The sequence below is a fragment of the Blennius ocellaris genome (genome assembly GCF_963422515.1).
Source record: "Blennius ocellaris genome assembly, chromosome: 8".
NCBI classification, from domain to species: domain Eukaryota; kingdom Metazoa; phylum Chordata; class Actinopteri; order Blenniiformes; family Blenniidae; genus Blennius; species Blennius ocellaris.
Genome location: NC_137657.1, coordinates 17,104,235 through 17,122,716, shown reverse-complemented (window position 1 = coordinate 17,122,716; position 18,482 = coordinate 17,104,235). Strand labels below are relative to the sequence as shown.

The 18,482-nt window shown below is 41.2% G+C and overlaps 1 protein-coding gene across 2 annotated transcripts; it reads right to left on the bottom strand.

Annotated features, from left to right (window-relative positions):
* Nucleotides 1–468: 468 nt before the first annotated feature.
* Nucleotides 469–16,606, bottom strand: LOC308133889 (uncharacterized protein). Of its 2 annotated transcripts, none has more exons than XM_080501424.1 (9): nucleotides 16,535–16,606; nucleotides 16,288–16,345; nucleotides 10,094–10,438; nucleotides 8,693–8,959; nucleotides 6,621–6,908; nucleotides 6,147–6,260; nucleotides 4,162–4,223; nucleotides 2,333–4,018; nucleotides 469–1,931 (listed from the first exon to the last, which is right to left on the bottom strand). In XM_080501424.1, exons 2-9 carry the CDS (start codon nucleotides 16,325–16,327, stop codon nucleotides 1,902–1,904), a joined length of 2,832 nt encoding a protein of 943 aa, XP_080357550.1. In that variant the 5' UTR covers nucleotides 16,328–16,345; nucleotides 16,535–16,606; the 3' UTR covers nucleotides 469–1,901. The 2 variants fall into 2 exon arrangements, with proteins under 2 accessions (XP_080357550.1, XP_080357551.1); XM_080501425.1 differs by having other exon boundaries at nucleotides 469–1,925.
* Nucleotides 16,607–18,482: the final 1,876 nt, after the last annotated feature.

Sequence of the window (18,482 nt, the reverse complement as noted above, 5' to 3'; positions counted from 1 at the left end):
TCTCCCAACAAGCATTAATTTGACTAAAACAGAATAATTAGAAGGCAGTGATAAAAATGTCAAGCTCCATATGTGTGACTCGAGCCTCCAGATGTGTTGTGTATTGTTCACAATGCTTTTCAAACGGTTTTTGGTTTTTTTTATATATATTTGAAGGTAGAATATGAGATTATTCTGTGGAGTATTTTTTTTTTTCTTTCTGATTGTCAACAAGTCACATACACATCTAACTTCTTCACATAAATCTTTTCACAGATGTAGTTTCTGTAAACAGCTGGGCATTGCAGTTTTAGGCAAATGTCCCTCGCACAGCGGCAAATAGCTCGGTTCTGAGAAACTATTTTCAGCAGGGGATGAATACACATTTAGCAGACTGGCATGTATCAAGACTAATAATGCCCAAGTTCGTAGAGAAAATCTCTGCGTCTCAGTATTGTGCCTTTAGTAGGTTGTTTTTTTTTTTTTTGTGAACAATATGGCACATGGCTAAGTGATGCATCACATTCCAATAATCTAGTCAATCCAGTGTTGGTCTTGGTTTCATCATAAACTTTTTTTACATTATAAAACAATACAGATTCTTAAAAACAAGTGATTCTTTAATGGTTTTTGGATACAATAATACACTTGAATGCTCAACTATAGCTGCAAGATGTGCTGTGCATTTCTACATCATGCTTGTCAAATGGAGCTAAAGAGTACATGTAAATTTTGATATGCTGTGGGTTTTATTTTTTCAATCATTGTCAATAAATCACATAAAAACAATTTCAGTGTATCTCAGAGTTTGTTGCCTTTAATAGTTGTTGATGCACAGTGGAGCTTAACGGCACATAGGTAATTGATGCATTGTTGGTTTTTTGTTTCATCATAAACTTTGTTGACAACATGAAAAGACCTAATCCTTCAAATAACAGCAGTGATAACGTTTAGCACAATGTAAATAATCATTCCAAAAGCCCCTGAGTTAGAAACAAAACAAAAAAAAACACAAATGTAAAATCAATAAATAGATAATTATTCCATAAGAAAAATGTTGAGTATTTTTTTAATGCGTTTTCCATGACCCAGTAAATCATTACGCTGCTTTTTCAGCAGCTCAGGTCTTTGTGTTGACCTCATTCATGCACGGGTGTGATTACTTTCCAAGTCATTTAAGTCACATAAAAGCAGTTAATTAATGAGCGCCCATCCATTCGTGGGATCTCCCTCGTAGTTAGCTGAGCATTATTTCCGAGCACCACTGAGGCGAATCCCCTTAATTGAGAAGTGTCATAAGAGGCATCTGTAAACAGAAGGCACAAAACAAATAGCTCCAAGTAAATCAAGACTGCCACTGCTCTCGGTGGCCGAGTCCTTTCCAAGCAAGGTTCCGTTTGGCTGAGGGAGTTGCAATTATTCATGCGAGCACCTCAAGAGCATTTTATCAGAAGGAGTGTTTACGTTGTTGATGTTTGACTAAAAGGTCAGGAGCCATGGATCAATGAACTTTTTATGAAGGCTCCTGGTAAATTTTGACACATGACCAGTGTTTAAAAAGATTGTGTGTCTGGAAGGGACTTGGAATATTTTGGTCATTTACATACGCTTTAGCTTATTATATTAAATCTTTAAAAAAAAAAATCTCATCAAGCTTCCTTCTTAGAGAAATGTTTTTCCTTTAAGGAAATCAACATTTTAAAATCTCACATTTTATCATCCCCATGGGAGACATGTTCATTTCTTTTACCAAAAAAAAAAAAGGTGTGGGGGGACTTTAGGACTTAGATGACAGCTTTTTTAAGTGCAGATCGTTGTGCAGTCAGTCTTGCTTGCTGGTATATTGGATCACGTCTGTCAGCTGTTTGTTTGTGTCAGAGAATGCGGGACAGTTGTGGAGTATAGTCGGCTGACATCTGTCATCATCTCGGTCTCCCTCCGTGAGCCTGTTGCTGGAAAGACACAACAAGCCCTTCATTGCCAACATGTCATGCAGAAGAAGAAGCAGAACCTCTGACATGCAATGTTACTTTAAAAAACTGCCAGTGTCACACACACTCCAGACTAAATGCATTTTTATGACACTGGGAAGACTGTCAATCGAAAAAATGCAACATTCCCTTAAAGGAGCTGTCAAGCATCCTTCAGGAGAAGTGCAATACAGACAAAAGCACAGACTGCTGAGACGACATTGCGGGTAGAAGGCAGCCCCTAATACTGACGCTCACAGGTAGTATAACATAAAATGACAGCCATAAGTGCACATCTGAGCAAAAACTACACGCTGGAAATCTGAAATATCGCTCAACATATGGCATTTGTTGGCTACTGACATGCCGAGTGTCACGCTCACCTGCCATGCGTGGGTGAGATGGGCAGGGTGCCCGTGGCCCTGTCCTTGCACATGTGCATGCTTTTGACCGTTTGCAGGACGATGATGATGGTTGGCAGAACGATGTCTGGGTCGTTGTGCCGTCGGTATGTTGACCGGAGGTCTGAGGGGCTGTGGACCTCTGGTTGGGGACTTGTGTTGGGTGCGCTCCCTGGGGAGGGTTTGAAAATGTGCAAGAGGAATAACAGGAGGAGGGACCGGTGCCCGCTGAGTTCCAATAGTCGGGGCTCGAGTTTGCTGTCCAGCATGAATCAGGGCAGCCTGGGTCTGTTGTTTCCGACTTTTAAATACTTGAGCCTTCTCAGTGTGGGCTTTAAGTGCAGCTTGGGTTAGGTTGCTAGGATTAGGCTGGGCTGAGGGGCGAGCGGCTGGAACAGTGCCTCCTTGGCGGGGTTGATTGGCACTGTGTAGAACAGGCTGTGTCTGTGTGCGCAGACCTTGTGGTAGTGTTTGGACCGGTGCTGCTCTCTGCCGCTGAGCCATGTGCTGCTGAAGGTGATTAGGATCAGCCAAAGCTCTCGTGTCTGCCCCCTGAAGAGCAGTCAGTCCCCGTTGTGTGGCGGGTCCCTGCGACACAGCAGAGCGGCCCACAGGGGCCTGCTGGCTCATGAGAGGAAGAGCCTGGGGGTTATTGCTACGAGTGGCTTCTTGCCTGGGGCTATTCTGGCTAACAGGCAGACCTTTTATGTCTGCCTGAGCACTTTCCGGTTGTGTGCCGGAGCTTCTCTGTGTGTGGCGGGACAGGCTAAGCTGTCCAACACTGCTAGTTTTTGCACGTCGAAGATCAGCTAAACGGTTCCAAATCCTCCGGTCCGGTGATGATGCATCCTGTCTGGGTGGCGTTCGGCTGCGGGAAGCAGTCTGGTTCTGAGGCTGTGGTCTGCTGTTTGTTCTTCCCCCTCGAACGGGAGGATGGCTAGTGTATTCTGTACTGTCGGATGTGCCGTTGGGATATGCTGGGGTTCCTCTCAGTTGATCCCAAGGCATCTGTTGATGGTGGGAGCTTGGTGTGTCCTCTTGTCTCCCGGAATCCCTGTCAGATCTCTGATGAGATTCTGGGCCCTGCTGGTATGTCTGCGTGTTGGCATTAAAGTGCGTATATCCAGTTGGAATCGGATCTTGACCTGATGCATTATTACTGGCAGCATTGGTAAGAGGTATTGAGCTGTCTTGCTGGGTCTGCTGGGTATTGGGTGGATACGAGTTAAGATTGACATGAATGGTTGGCATTTGTGCATTGCCGTTTGGCTGGTTGGTTTGTGTGTTGAGGCTGAGTTGAACTGCTGGGGGCTGCGCACCACCGTGGACAGCGCCAGGCTGTATGAGGATGTTCGAATGTTGCTGCTGCGGTGTGTTTGTGAGGGTGTTTGCATTCTGAGCATCGGTGTGCGTGAAAGCCTGGTTCTCAATGCCATTGTGTGGGTACAAATTGGTATTCTGAATGGCATTGTGTCGGAGTCCATTTGTGTGGGTACGGCCATTGTGTTGATGCATGTCAGAGTTTTGCAGTCCATTCATCCGCAGTGTCTGTGGATTGCCACGGTTTCCGCGTAAGGCTGTGTTTAAGCGGTCAGCGGGCTGCGTGTAGAAGAGGGGGGGGTTAGGGCCTTGGTCCACTTCCCTCACGCCAGGTTGTCGATCTGGGGGCTTTACATGAGAAAGTGAAAACAAAGGGTGGAGAGAGACGGCAAAAGAAAGATGGATCATGAGGTTTGACTATCTTGTGCACACAGAAAAATAGACGCAAACGAACCAATTGGGAGTTTTATGCAAAGTTTTTAGTGACTCACTGGAATTCGTGGATCTGGGTTGGTCTTCGGAACAATAACAGTGTCCCTCTGTCTTTGCTGTACTGTAATATCACAAATAATAATAATGAATATCAGTTTAATGCAACATGCCTGACACTTAACCTGATATAAAGGTCATGTGAATAGCTGGGTCCACTGAGTACAAATATTGTTGACTCTTTTGAAGTCTCAAACCATGGCTGTCTCGTACTCGACAGAATTTGAAAGTGGTTCAAAGTCTAATGGATAATGTCAGCTAAATACATGCCAATTCCAAATACATGCTTGTTAGGTTTAATAAGTGACACTAAACTGGGTGGAGCAGTTTGTCAGTCACTATTTCCCTGTGTGTTAACTGCAACATAAATCCGCGGACAATCAGAAAAGAATGACCCAAGTTTGACCTCCACGGAAATCAAAAATTCAAAACTAACATGAATGAACCAAAGTTGGATGGTGCGTTAGTTTTGTAGTTGAGGATTTGAAAGTAGGCTTTTCTCTATGAAATGTACAATCGTCCCTTCAAAAACTGCTACGTGATTTGAGTATAAACTTGCTTTGTTTCAAAAGCTCAAACTACTCAATTTATCAAATGCAGGCTGCCCAGTAAATTAGGCCTGAGAACAGAACATTTGAAGAAAAATTCAGCAGGTAGCTATTATAATTGCTCCTATTGAAGTGCATGTGTATAAAATAAAGAGGTGCCAGAAACCTGTGTGAGACAGTGCAGAAAGGATCCTTTGCTTTCTGAAGCTATAGTTTGCGAATGAATGCTGAGGTAAAGGCTAGGCCTTTAGGAATAATATGTTCAGGGAAGACAACTTGAAGAGAACAGTTTGCCCACAGTAACAGGAGAAATGTTCGGAGCAGACCACAGACAGCTTGTCAGTAGGAGAACTTCACACTTACTGTGAAACATGGAGGTAGAAATGTTCTGTTTTAGGGTTTTTTTAACCGCCTCAGGGACCGAACAGCAGCTATTGATTCAACAATGAATTCTACAACATTACAGAGAGAGCTTAAATATAGCAAGAAGTCATCTTTCTAAAGGTTGACGCCAAACCAGAGGTTTCCTTTCAATATGATAATGATCTTGATAACACGAACAAATACTCCAAAGGATGACTGGCATAAAGAAAACAAGAGGGATGGTACCAGGAAACATTCATAAAAGCTTCAACTGGAACTATTTTACATCAAAAAATATCAGACTTTTGGACAATCACACTAAACATTCATAAAAAGCAAAACACAAATTGCTCCCAATGGAGGATGAGCAGCAAGCAGCCAACCCCATTGGTGTGTGTGTGTGTGTGTGTGTGTGTGTGTGTGTGTGTGTGTGTGTGTGTGTGTGTGTGTGTGTGTGTGTGTGTGTGTGTGTGTGTGTGTGTGTGTGTGTGTGTGTGTGTGTGTAAACAATTTACTAATTTATTCATATTTTTCATCAAATAAACTAGTGGAATTGCAAATATTTAAATGAATTGTTTTGAATAATATTTTTCAATAACAAATAGCCATTTAGTTTTGTGGTAGCACTTACAATTCTGTTGCCTTTTTCTTTTCTTTTTTTTTTAAACCCGGTTTCAATGATTTTGTCAATAAAACACACACTGGTATGAAAAGCAGAATCTATCAGACCAAGGGTTTAAAGTTACAGATCACAAACACCCAGATTATTCTAATTAAGGAGGATTGGGGGTACATGTACTTTTATGAATATTTTCTTTTCTTTTTTTTTTTCTTTTGTATGCCAAAAGTTTGAAAGAAATGCATAATAATTGGCCAATTGTTGTATTCCTTTTAACAGAGAAGTATCCCATTAAATCTAACTATCAAGAGTTCATTTGTGCAAGACATAAGTAATTTGCATTACTTGTGTAAAGACTTTTTAAAACAATAGTTTTAAGTGTAATTGAGTCTACTTTCAGTAACGGTAGAGTAGTGTGCGAGTTTCTATCGAGATGGTGTCACAGGCACAGACTTACCTCTCTTCCGCCGCACAAGAACGATAATAAGCACGATCAGGAGTATGATGATGAGGAGAGCAAGTAAAGCGCCGATGACGATCCCCGCCACTTCTCCTCCATTGAAACATACATCTGAAATAGAAATAATGGTGTCATCGGGGGAGAATTAATAAAGATAATGAGTCTGGAGCTGGGGCAGACAAGAGGAGCAAAAAGAACAAAAGATAAAGGCGAGGAGGAGAAGATTCTGAAAAAGGATGATAAAGTAATTGCAAAGAAAGAGACAGCAGAGGAAAGAAATGAGGGGAAAAAAGGAAAAGGCGGGGTAGGAGTGGGGAGGTCACTGAATGACTTTGACCACATTCTCAGCAGATCAATCTCCCAGGATACTTTCTGTCCCTCTCCTGTCGTGAAGACAGATACGCGGACAGATTCCAAAACCAACCGTAATCATTATCAGTCACAGAAAGGTCAGCCTTCTCCATAACTCACCCACGACGGTTAAGTCTCTGCCCTGCTCCGATGTGCCTTCAGAGATGGCGTTTCTGGCCATGCAGACGTAGCGCCCACTCTGATCGGCTGACAGAGTCTGGAGGCTGAGAACCCCACTGTCCGGCTGGCTTTGTGCGACAGGCTGTCCATCACGTTGCCACGAGAAGAGAGCAGGTGGCAGCGAATCAGAAACACAGGTGAGACGTGCCGTCTGTCCCACCATCACATCCCCCTCGCCGACACAATCTTTCGGGGTGTCCAGGGTCAGCACCGGGGTGTCGGGGCCATCTGGTTTGTTGATGATTAGAAAAACAAGCATCGGCATCAAAAAGCTTTTGATTAACAAGTACAAAAAGAAATATTTATACTATAATTAGAAAGAAAGAAAAAAAAAAAACAAGCTGGCGCTAAAGCCTGGCTCTCTGCTAATGAGGTTTTCACTTCTCATCAGGATAAAATCACTCCAGCAAAGATACTTTAATCTTCTCAACAAGTCACTCAGCTAATGAAACAACAACTTCTGGATCAACATCACTTGAAATGAATATACCGTAGAATCTGACAGTGAGGTGATAAGCATTCACCAAAACTCTCTGCAGCTAAAGAAAGTTATCAGTTATTGAAGAAACAAGTAAAAGTTTTCTTAAGCCATGATGTCAAACATGAGGCCCAATAGCAATGTACTCATAATAGAGTACAGTCCAGCTTGTAGGAAGACTTTGCAAAGTGAAAATGTAATAACGAAATCAATAATGGTAAATTTTCAACAGAAGTGTTTTCTTTGCATTGTTTCACAAAGAGCAGAGGTCGTAACACTGGTGACCTGCCCAAGGGTGTATCCTGATTACCACCTACTGTCAGCTGTAGCACCCTGAGTTAGATAAAGCTCTCTGAAATGAAGATCTATTCAGGTCATAAAACAGCTCTGAGACACAGAACTCATCAGCAAAGGGCAGCAATGCTCCATCTTAATGCTGGCTAATGCCTGCAGGACTAGTCTGAGATACACCGTGGCAGTTTGGATTTTTTTTTTTTTTTTTTAATTCACAAGCAACTTCAGGTTGAGCATAATGGGTTCAATAAAAAACGTTTTTAAATGATTAAATATGAACATTTTTAATTTCAACATGAGCTCCTTGGCTGTAAATTTAAAGGCAAAACTCTTAAATATTCAGTATCGATTGACTACATGCCGTTGGTGTGGCTCAGTTCAGTTTAAATAAGTAATACATGTGTGGTTGTCTGGCAACTCAATAAACAATTCCATGAAATGCTTCAGCATATAATCCTGCATAAAAATAATTTTCAATGGCTCAATTCTAAAGCTTGAAACAGCCTGACATGTTGGTGATTTATTGTCATGGTAGGAGCCCTGCAGAGTTCTTAGATCAGTGGATGAAGGTCACACATGGTGACAAAGCTTTTGTTATTAAACAATTGAAGATTTGCTATAACTTTCCTATTGAGCGAAGGCTCACCATGACTCTGACTTGAGATGTTTTAAGAGGTGCGCACACACACACACACACACACACACACACACACACACACACACACACACACACACACACACACACACACACACACACACACACACACACACACACACACACACACACACACACACACACACACACACACACTCCTGATAATTCGACAGTGAAATAAAACATCAAGACATGATTAACTGTGCCTGAAGGACTTATAGCAGCTCTGTGATCCTCATACTAGACATTAGCTCAGGATTCTCGTGGAGACCAGAAAAGTGGAGCTCGAGAATAAACATGACAATCATTTCCTTCAATTCAGATGCTCTTGAATGAAGAGAAGTGAGTAAACAGTTTGGAGTGATATCACACGCTGCAGTGACTGCCCTCATTGTCCTCTAAAACTGTCACATCAGAAATAATGGTGTTTTGGAGATGCAGCCAGAAGCGGCACAAGCTTAAGGAAGAATGTCCTGAGCAATTCAGCACACTTTATGTGGCGCAATGTGGATGAAGCAGATAAGCTACTACTATTTGGCTACAGTAGATTATCTGCCTCTTGTCTTGATCACTGTTGCCACTCACAGAAGACGGTGAGCCTCTGTGAGGCACTCTGGGCGCTGACAGGATTGCTGGCGGTACATGTGTACTCCCCGGCATCGCTCCGTCTGGCCGGGTTAATGACCAGAGAGCCACCGGAGATGGTGATCCTCGAGTCCGCTGTGACGGTTGAGCCGTCTTTCCCCCACTGGACAGTAATCTCCGTCCCTGCAGTCCACGTGCACGTCAGATTCACATTTCTCCCCTCGACCGCCACCGAGGGAACAGAGAGGCTCACCCCAGACACTGCATCTACCAGAGGAACACAAAGGATATCTCACCAAAGAAACCGTGACTGCGGGTATTGACGCAGAGTGCGTGAGTTAGAGTGAAAGGTGCACTTCAAAAGTTGTAGTGACGGAACAACAGTGGGCAGTTTTGCGTTTCTGATGAGGATAATTTGTTGTAATCAAAGCAAGTGAGAGCAGAGAAGGGACGGCGTTCAGATAGAAGCACAGATGGTGAATAAAGGGGCAGACGGTGTGAGTGGTAGCCGCAATGCCTCTTGGCGAGCAGCCTAAGTTAAATAATTGGAGAGGGAGAAGAGGGGGGCGTGTGGATGAGGGAGTAAGGAACGGCAGCAGCAAACAAACATCAAACATTTGAGCAACGACTGAGCTTCTCTAATCGATTATAGTTTTTTGCCACTTGTCCGGCTACTTGTGACTCGGCACCAACCTTTTTTTTTTAATAATTAAAGAAATGTTAATGCTTCTTATTTCAAGAACTGAAATAGTAGGAGGAGTCGTACTCAAGGACTTGGCTCTTCCCTGTCATGAACTAGCAGTCATGTGTTTTGAGGATATGACCTTTCAACAATAATAGACTAGTGCTTCTAACAATTCAGTCACCCTGCCACCCTATTAGCACTGGTTGTTAGAAGGATGAGAAAGACCGTACATCATCTCTCCAGCGTGGGCTGATGACTGGAATTTCTGAGACACTCAGCTGTGCTGGCTCCATTACAGTACTGAATACAAATGAATACAAATACAGTATGTATTGCGTGTAGACGCCACGCTACATTTAGACTTCTCCAATATCAAACATCTAACACCACGAGTGCAGCATATTGTGTGGGTTTTAATTAGCATAAAGCCCTGAGCCACTGGCTCCAATCCCTCCTTTTTCATTAGTTTCACCACACCTCCTATGGGTCACTAATTTCATTATACCTCCCAGACTAATTCTCTTACTCCCAGAATCCTCCCTTTTCTTTCTTTACTGCTTCCTGTCCCTCTTGAACATTATCGCTCCCCTCAAAACCTCCTTCTATCTCTCACAGAACCTCCACAACCACTATCCCGTTGCTCCCTTCCTCTTTTTTTTTTTTTTTTTAATTCCCTCTTATTCGTGGGCTCACTGGCACATTTCTTTTTCACTTACTGAACACCCTCAGCTGTGCGGATTTGGAGTTCGACTGGCCGGTACCGAGGGGGTCCACCACCACCGTGAAGCTGCCTGCGTCACCAAGCTGAGCGTTGCCAATCCGGAGCTGAGTGGCGGTGATGGTGACCCTCCCTAAGAACTGAGGCACCGGGTTAACCTGAGCAGCTCCCGAGCTCCATGAGCCCAGAACAATCCCACCTTGGTACTGCCATGTGATTCTGAAGACCTGAGGCTCGGTCAGCACCGTGAACAATATGTCGGTTCCGGTTTGAACCAGGACCGGATCTTGCTGGAACTCAACTGGCACCTGGTTCTGAGCCAGGACATCGGCAAAGATGAGAGCTACACAGAAAAATAGAAGAGATTATCATGTTAATTATGGTTGGAAAAATGTGACAAGCATACCTGTATACTGAAACTAATTAAGTGTGCTGCTTGGTGTTGGCACACCACAACGGCTCTACTCGATGATGCCACTGCAATTGAAGTGTATCAAAGCAGTAACAACACTTTTTCTGGTGTGTACAGGAATTTTTCTTCTGAATTAAAAAAAACAAAACAAAAAAAACAACCCAAAACAAAACAAAGATTCGCTCACGAATGATGATGCAAAAAAATCCCACAAAGGTTCTGTCAATTTAAGACTCATAACATTTTCAGTTGCGCATTTTCCCCTTTAGAACGTCTTCAACGGCTAAACTACTCAAAGGCACGTAGATGTAAAACTGCAGGTTTAAGAAAATGAGCAAAGATTAGAAAAGCCCTAAAACAAATGTAGCAGAGCTTTTTTATCGCTTCTTTCCCATTTTATTGGTCTTCACAGTTTCGAAAATTCCATCAGGAATGTATTTGAACACAGTGGAACACATTTCACTACAAGCAGCTTCAAAAAGTGAAATAGTGCCATCACAAGAATGTGCAGTCAGTCGCTCGATTCTTGCTTACTTTACCTTCCTTTAACTCTGCAGATCGCAGCCAACACTGCACATACTCACACCGGCACCAGAGTGCACAGAGAGCACAGACACAGGGAGGACATGATCATCCTACTAACAATCAGAACAGGATGATTCACAACCTAATTTCCGTCCACCAAACTGTATAAGTCTGTCAATTTGACTTTTTATCTGCTGATTAAATTTTTTAATTCATCATCATACATCATCAGTCTGTCATTTTATTTATCTTGTGGAGCAATTTTATCATTATTATTATTATTAGTATTATTATGTGCGACTGTGACAATGTAATTTCAACTCTGAGGGATCAATGAAGTATATCTTATCTTATCCTATACAGAAAAAAGGCTCCATGATAAATGTAAAATGACAAAGACAGAATAAAAGGTGAACAGATGATTAAATGACTGCACTGTCTCTTCACAGCAACTCCATAAATTCTAGGCCTGAGCGACTTTCGATGTGGAGATTTTTTCTTGGATGGATGGATGGATGGATGGATGGATGGATGTCACAAAGCCGAGGAAAATTCAACAATATCAAAAACAGCTCTCCTTGACAATGTGTGACATGATCAGGTTATAAACCAGAAACGTTCTGGATGTGAGCCGTAAACTAATCCTATAAGTTAAACTAACACTAAACCAGTTGCAGCTTTAAAAACTTGTTGAGTCTACTGGTCAAGTTGTGATAACCTGTTGGAGCGAGGAATAGCTAAATCTTCATGGCGGTGCATTTTGCCTGCGCAATTATATTGCTCACTTGATATGCGAAATTAATTATTTCACATTTGAGAGTGCATCTCATTTATTTATAGCTTAGTAGGGCCACATAGTGGCTGACTGTGTCAGTTCTTACCTGGTGGTGCAGAGCCAATAGGCACAACAACTCTTCTATTCCAAAAAAAGAGGTCCGCACAATAATTGAAAAAAGATGAGTCTTTGTGTCTATTGTACAGTATGGTGTTTTCTTTTATATACGTCTTACAGCTGGCTTTACTACAAATTGCACCCCAGGGATAATACCATTTATTTTGACCTTGACATTGACCTTGGGTCTCTCTGTGCAACATGAGTTCCCGGCATCTTTTGTTTTCTCGAGGTTGCCTTTGCTTCTCAACAAAGAAATGCCAGTTAGGAGATTAACTGATACCTCTAAACATGGTGGCTGGTCATTCACCTGCGGGGATTGGCACAAGCAACCTGTCACCCCATTGTGGATGGAGCAAGGTAGAAGACAGAGTTGAGGACTCTTCAAACTATGCCTTTTATTCAGGTTAAGGGTTCAGAATACATCTCCCTCCATTGCGAGAAAAGAAAAGCTATACATAAACAGAGCAGGCTCAGGGGGTAGAAACCCATTAGAAAGGTACACACTCTTTTCCCCCCCTCATAGGTTTCACACCATGTTTTGTGGATTGTACATGATCCCAAGCTAAACATCTATTTTGTGTTTTTGTTAGCCTGACTTCAGGTAAGCCGTATCATAATCATGTTTGCCATCTCTCCTCACAACAATCAGTGGTGTAAAGGCAACTATGTTGTGAAGAAGCATTGATCTCACCCATCCATGCATGTAAGCATTGTATGCTGTTGGACCATTCAAAGTCTGTATGAGAGTGAAGAAGGAAGAATGTATTTTTATATTTGGCTGCCAGTCCTCCCTGTCGTTTGTGTTTTTACTTGAGGTTCAGGATTGGAAAGGTCCTGCTGAATTTCCAATACCTTTTTACTGGCATAAAAAGCAACCACGCAAGAACACTCGGGCCAGTGAATTATAGTGAGTCAAATCAATATGTTCCTGATCAGTCTCGCTGGACTGGCTTTACACGATTTTCACAGGAGAGCAGAGAATAAAATGACACAACAGCCAAATGGATTGTGTTCAGGTTCCCACGCTGAATTGCTAAAGACAACAAAAGTGTTTTGGGGCTTTTAGATTTGTTGTTTTTTCAGCATGAGTCAGAAGTGAGAAACGCCCAGGAGTGATGCAGCACAGACCTGAGGCTTTCACGAATTGTTGGATTGTTTTTCACAGGCCAAAACACAAGTGAGGTGTGCTCCCAGCATGAGAGAGTCCAACTTTAATAAGTAACTACAGCTTCATATCCGCTCAGCTAATAAATTACTAGCATTTAAAACAATTACACATTGGCCTTGAGGGTTTAACCATCAATCTTGGCAGTCCTTCTCTTTAGTGTCTCTGAACATGTGAAATAAATCACTTCTTGTTTAATCTATCGGAGATACGTCCACCGAGCCAGAGGAATTTAGGCTGAATCTTGATTAGGTAGTTTGAAGTGCAGACAGACAGAAGCGAAATAAATATTTAATCTGAAACTGTTGATGATTACTACTTTAATTATTCTCCTTCATGCATGAACAACAACCTTTGGTTAATGAGCAAATTAAAATATAATTTACATTTCTGGTTTTGATTTTCTTGGCTCATCTTCCTGCAGCCGCACAAATAACCGAAGCAACTTGATCGTTGTGATTTTCATACGAAATGCTCAAAGGACATGGATGCTTGTTACTGTCAACACATTTCACAAATAAATCCTCAACATTTTCTGACACCCAGTTCATGACACTCCCCGCCAAGAGGCCATTTCTTCCAACTGAAGTCATAAATCTTTAAAAACATCTCACAAATACTATTTTTTCTTTTTTTCTTCCTCAAAAAGTGGAGCTCCTGATGCAGCAGGGGACTGCTGACTTTTATTAAACGCAACAAAAACATGAGCAAACATGAGCGTTGACATCGGGTGAATAATACACAATTAGTGTCCGCTGGTGCAATGTAGGAATGAGTCCAAATAAATTATGCAGAAGGACACAGCCATGTTTTTTTGTTTGTTTGTTTGTTTGTTTTGTTTTTTTTGTCCAAGGAACCGGGGAATAAGCTACATCAAGCTTTAAAGACAAACATTGGTTTTGGGCTTTCTGAGGAATTGGTGGATAAAAACAAAAACCATACAATAGCGCAAACTTCCAGCTGTGTACATTGTACCAGTGACCCTGAAGAGGTGGGTTCTATCGGTCCTGGAGGGGCCACAGTCCTGCAAGCTTGTTTGCTCCAAGGCACCTGAATCTAATAAATATGTCATCATGAAGCTCTACAGGAAGCCTGTAAATGATTTTGAAACAGGGACACATGAAAACTACTGAGGACTGTGGCCTCTTAAGAAATACATAATATTGCATTTTTTTTTGTCGACACCCAATACGCTAATATGTTCCAATTCTCTGAGCTGATGTTGGCACATGCTAATTGTATCTAACTGCAAACAACATGAAGTCTCTCCTGTTGGGAACATTAGCATATGTCTGTTCTTATTGTGACGCCCCCTGGCATACGCAGACATAATGCATTTCGATATGTAAACATGGCACACAGGGACAATCTTAAGCTTGTTTCATGCAGGGACGCGTCAGGCTTTTAAGAATAATTACTGGATAGGAGGAATAATATTGGATTTCTTGCCAATATTTAATGTGTTGATAAGTCTCATGGCCACTTGCCAACACTGGTATGAATATATGCACATATTTGTTTCCATCTGATTACAGACTAATTCAAGTCTCTCCTGTGGTGGAATTAACATTTTATTACTATGTCTGTTTTTACAGTGATGGCCTACTGACAGATGCAGACATTAAATACAATCGTATGGGAACCAGGGCCATAAAGATAACCTGAAACTGAGCAATTCATTTTCCAAAGGGGCCTCAACGGAAACTAGTACTGCTGTAACAGGCCAAGTCGACTTCAGTTCTGTTCAATAAGATTTGATAAGCTCCCGTTTTCAATCTGCATCGGTGTATTTGTTTTGCCTGGCAATGATGATTCAACTATTTGTTAAACAGAATATAATTCATTGATATTAGTAAATAAGTTTGTTCATGTTACAACTTTGGTGCATTATTATTATTATTATTATTATGTTTGTGTCTCAGAATAAACTTTACAGAAACCTTCCTTTGCTAACTGTGAGCCTATAAGTTGTCAGTGCGAAATACAATGATGTGGTTATCTTTAAAAATAAAAGAAAATCAATAGCTATGAATGCATAATGTGCACACATTTTTCCAAATAATTATTTTACATCAACCTCCTGTAAAGTTCAGCAGGTGGCCTGTTCATATATACCAATTTTACTTTAAGCCTTCATAGCTCAGTCATAAAATTGAACATTCATACTATTGGTATTTCAAAGACAAGACTTATTCATGACATGTATGAATTTGGAAACTTTCTGCATTCAAAGTAAATAATTATCATATAAAATGTAAATTCTTTTGTAATAGCACTTTAAAATATAATGTGTTATTTGCAAGAAGAAATTTAGTTCATGATAGGACTTGCTTGCATTTGGATATATGATTGGAAAAATGATTAAGTCATGGTTTATTTTATGTTGTATGTTTGTGTTTATTTGTTTGTGGACAGAAATGTCAAAATGCGGTGTTAAACTGGCCCAATACAATTATGTTGATACTATTACAATAAGTGAAAAGCAAAAATTTTGTGGATTGTGATGATTTGATTAAGTCTATAAAGCGAATGTTTAATTATTGACTCCTCCAATCTGCAGTTGCCAATAACTTACCATTATTAGTTTAGGGGGGTTGCATAAAGGGATGCAGAAGTTATTAAATATGGTCACTTGGCTGAACATTTACAATTACCCCACATTGCGGTGTGTAAACTGAAAAAACACAAACAACACAACTGATGCTTGATGCCCATAATTTCTTCACTAATTATTCAACTGCAAGGTTTCAGTGTAGGTGAGAGACCTATTATTTGTGCTTCTATCACAAAAGTGCGTGCAAAACCCTTGAAAACAAAGAAAGGAGAAAAAAAAAACTTAACACAGCACCATATGCTGGAAACCTCCTCGTTATTGTGCACCACAAGCTGAGAGCTGGGATGTCTGAATCTGAGAGGGAGCCCTGAAGGTATCACGTCAGTCAGCAGTGTGTGCAGACGGAATGCAGCCTCGCAGGTTTAAGAGCTGTTAAGATGGAGCTTTTCTGCGTCAAATGCAATTGTTTTCTATACGTGCCTTGAATACCACAGCTCTCCTCCCCTGGCCTGTCTTCCTTTCTTTTTTTTTTCTTTTTTTTTGTTTCCGTTCTGAGTAGAGACTGAGCCGATACTCGTTAAACCTATTTTTTCCCACGCATTTTGAATGAGACAGGAAAGTGACGGAGAGAATAGTTTTACCTGCCAGCGACAGACTGATACGGAGCAAAGGTTGTCTCATGTCGTCAGTCAGGACGGTCTGTGGACAGATTAGACGCTTTAAAACACGGAATTACCTTTGCTATAAAGGCTGGGTGGTTTTTGTTTTTTGTTTTTTTTTAACATATGTCCACTCTGCCCATGAAAAAAATCTAAATCACTGTATTTCAGGTGAGTATACACACCTGGACAAAATACTTATAAGAGGACTTGTTTGAATAAAACTCACCAAAATGTGTATCCTCTGCACTCATGTCCATTTTGAGCTGAAACTAAGTTCCATGTTTGTTTTGTGTTTGTTGACTAAAGCTGCATTTCCTGTAACTCCACTCTTACCTGTCAAGGCGCACCTGTTCTCTTAAAGGGGCCACAGCCATTTTCCTAATACAGCATCGATTCTGAAACAGTGGTTGTGCGAGCTCCTTCTAGTGGTATGTGAATGAAAGTCATGAACATTGCCATTGTTTTTTGGGGGGGTTTTGTTAAACAAATCCATCGCTTCCTTGTTCAAATGCACTTGGTATCACACTCCCACCTATGGGCAATTTAGAGCCACCAATTAACGTCACATGCATGCTGCTTTGAAAAGATAAAACCCTATATACACAGTACCATCCATCTTCTACAGTATATCAATTCATGGGGTGCTGGAGCCGATCCCAGTTAACTTTAGGCGAGGGCAGGATACACACTGGACAGATCACCAGTCAAAATAGTAAAAACAGGTTTTTTTTAAAGCACACAAAAAAGACAATACAGTGGAAGAGATAATTATTTGATTCCCTGCTGATTTTGTAACTTTTCATGGTAGATATATTTTAACAGAATATCAAACAAAAAACACATTATACAAAGATTATAAATTGATTTGCATTTTATCGAGTGAAATAATTATTTGATCCGCTACCAACCAGTACCAATTCTGGCTCCCACAGACCAGTTAAGTGTCAATGAGGCACACAAATTAGTTCCATCAATTACAAATAAAGAGTTCAAATCTAAGTTCTATAAAATTAAATAATACCAGTCACAGAATCATTCAAATTCGAATTCAAACCTCCTCACCACCTTGAGCAACGCCAACGAACTGTCACAGGATGTTAGGGACAAGATTAGAGATTGCCTCAAGGTTGGAAGGGGCGACAAGACCATCCTCAAGAAGCCCGATGAGAAAGTTGACTGTTGGTGCCATTATTTGAAAATGGAAAAAATACAAAAACAGCCCTCTGGAGCTCCATGCCAGATCTCACCTCATGGGGTTAAGGATTATCATGGTCTCAAGGTAGCTGAGACCACACTCACCAAGACCATTGGTTGCAACAGTGCCTGCAAGGTCCCTCTGCTCAAGTACAACAACCCGGTCTGAAGTTTTGGAGAGTAGGATCCCACGAACACTACCCCCACTGTCAAGCACGGAGGTGGTATCATCATGCTTTGGGGCTGTTTCTCTGCATATGTATAGGAAGATTTCACCACAATGAGGTCGTAGTGAACATGGCTGCGTAACTGGACGAAAATCTTCTTTCTCCAGCCAGAACACTGACAATGGATCACAGATGGGTTTCCCAGCATGACAGTGGCTTCAGTGGCTGAGAGAAAAAGCCATTACGGTCATGGTGTGACGTAAACAGTTTCACTTTAATCCCATGGAAAGTCTGCAGAGGGAACTGACACTTTGAGAACTGAAAGGATTTGTAGAGGATCTCTAAAGAGGAATGGACTGAAATCCCTCCTGAGATGTCCGCATGTCTAGTGACCAACGATGAACCAACGTTTACCAGCTTTGCTTCGAGAATGTAGATGATATTAAGTCACTGTTTCACATTGAGATCAGTTATTCAAAATATATATATTTTTTTTAATTTTACACAGTTGTTTTCCCTCATAGCAACATCACTAACTAAAACCATAAGGAGGGTTTATTGTCAATGCAGATGAAAATTACAGCAAAACTGTGTTGGCTCTTTCATGAGAAGCAGTGAGGTGAAAAGTTGCACAGTTATGCAAATAGTCAAATTAAATGAAACCAAGCAAACAAAATAAAGTGATGAATAAAAAAGCATCAACCATGAATTCAGCGTAATAAACAAATGTAGTACAGGTTTAATGTACTTCAGTCTACAAGTCAACGATGTAAGAACTTTGGTGAATTAGATTGCTTATTTGATATTTGTCAT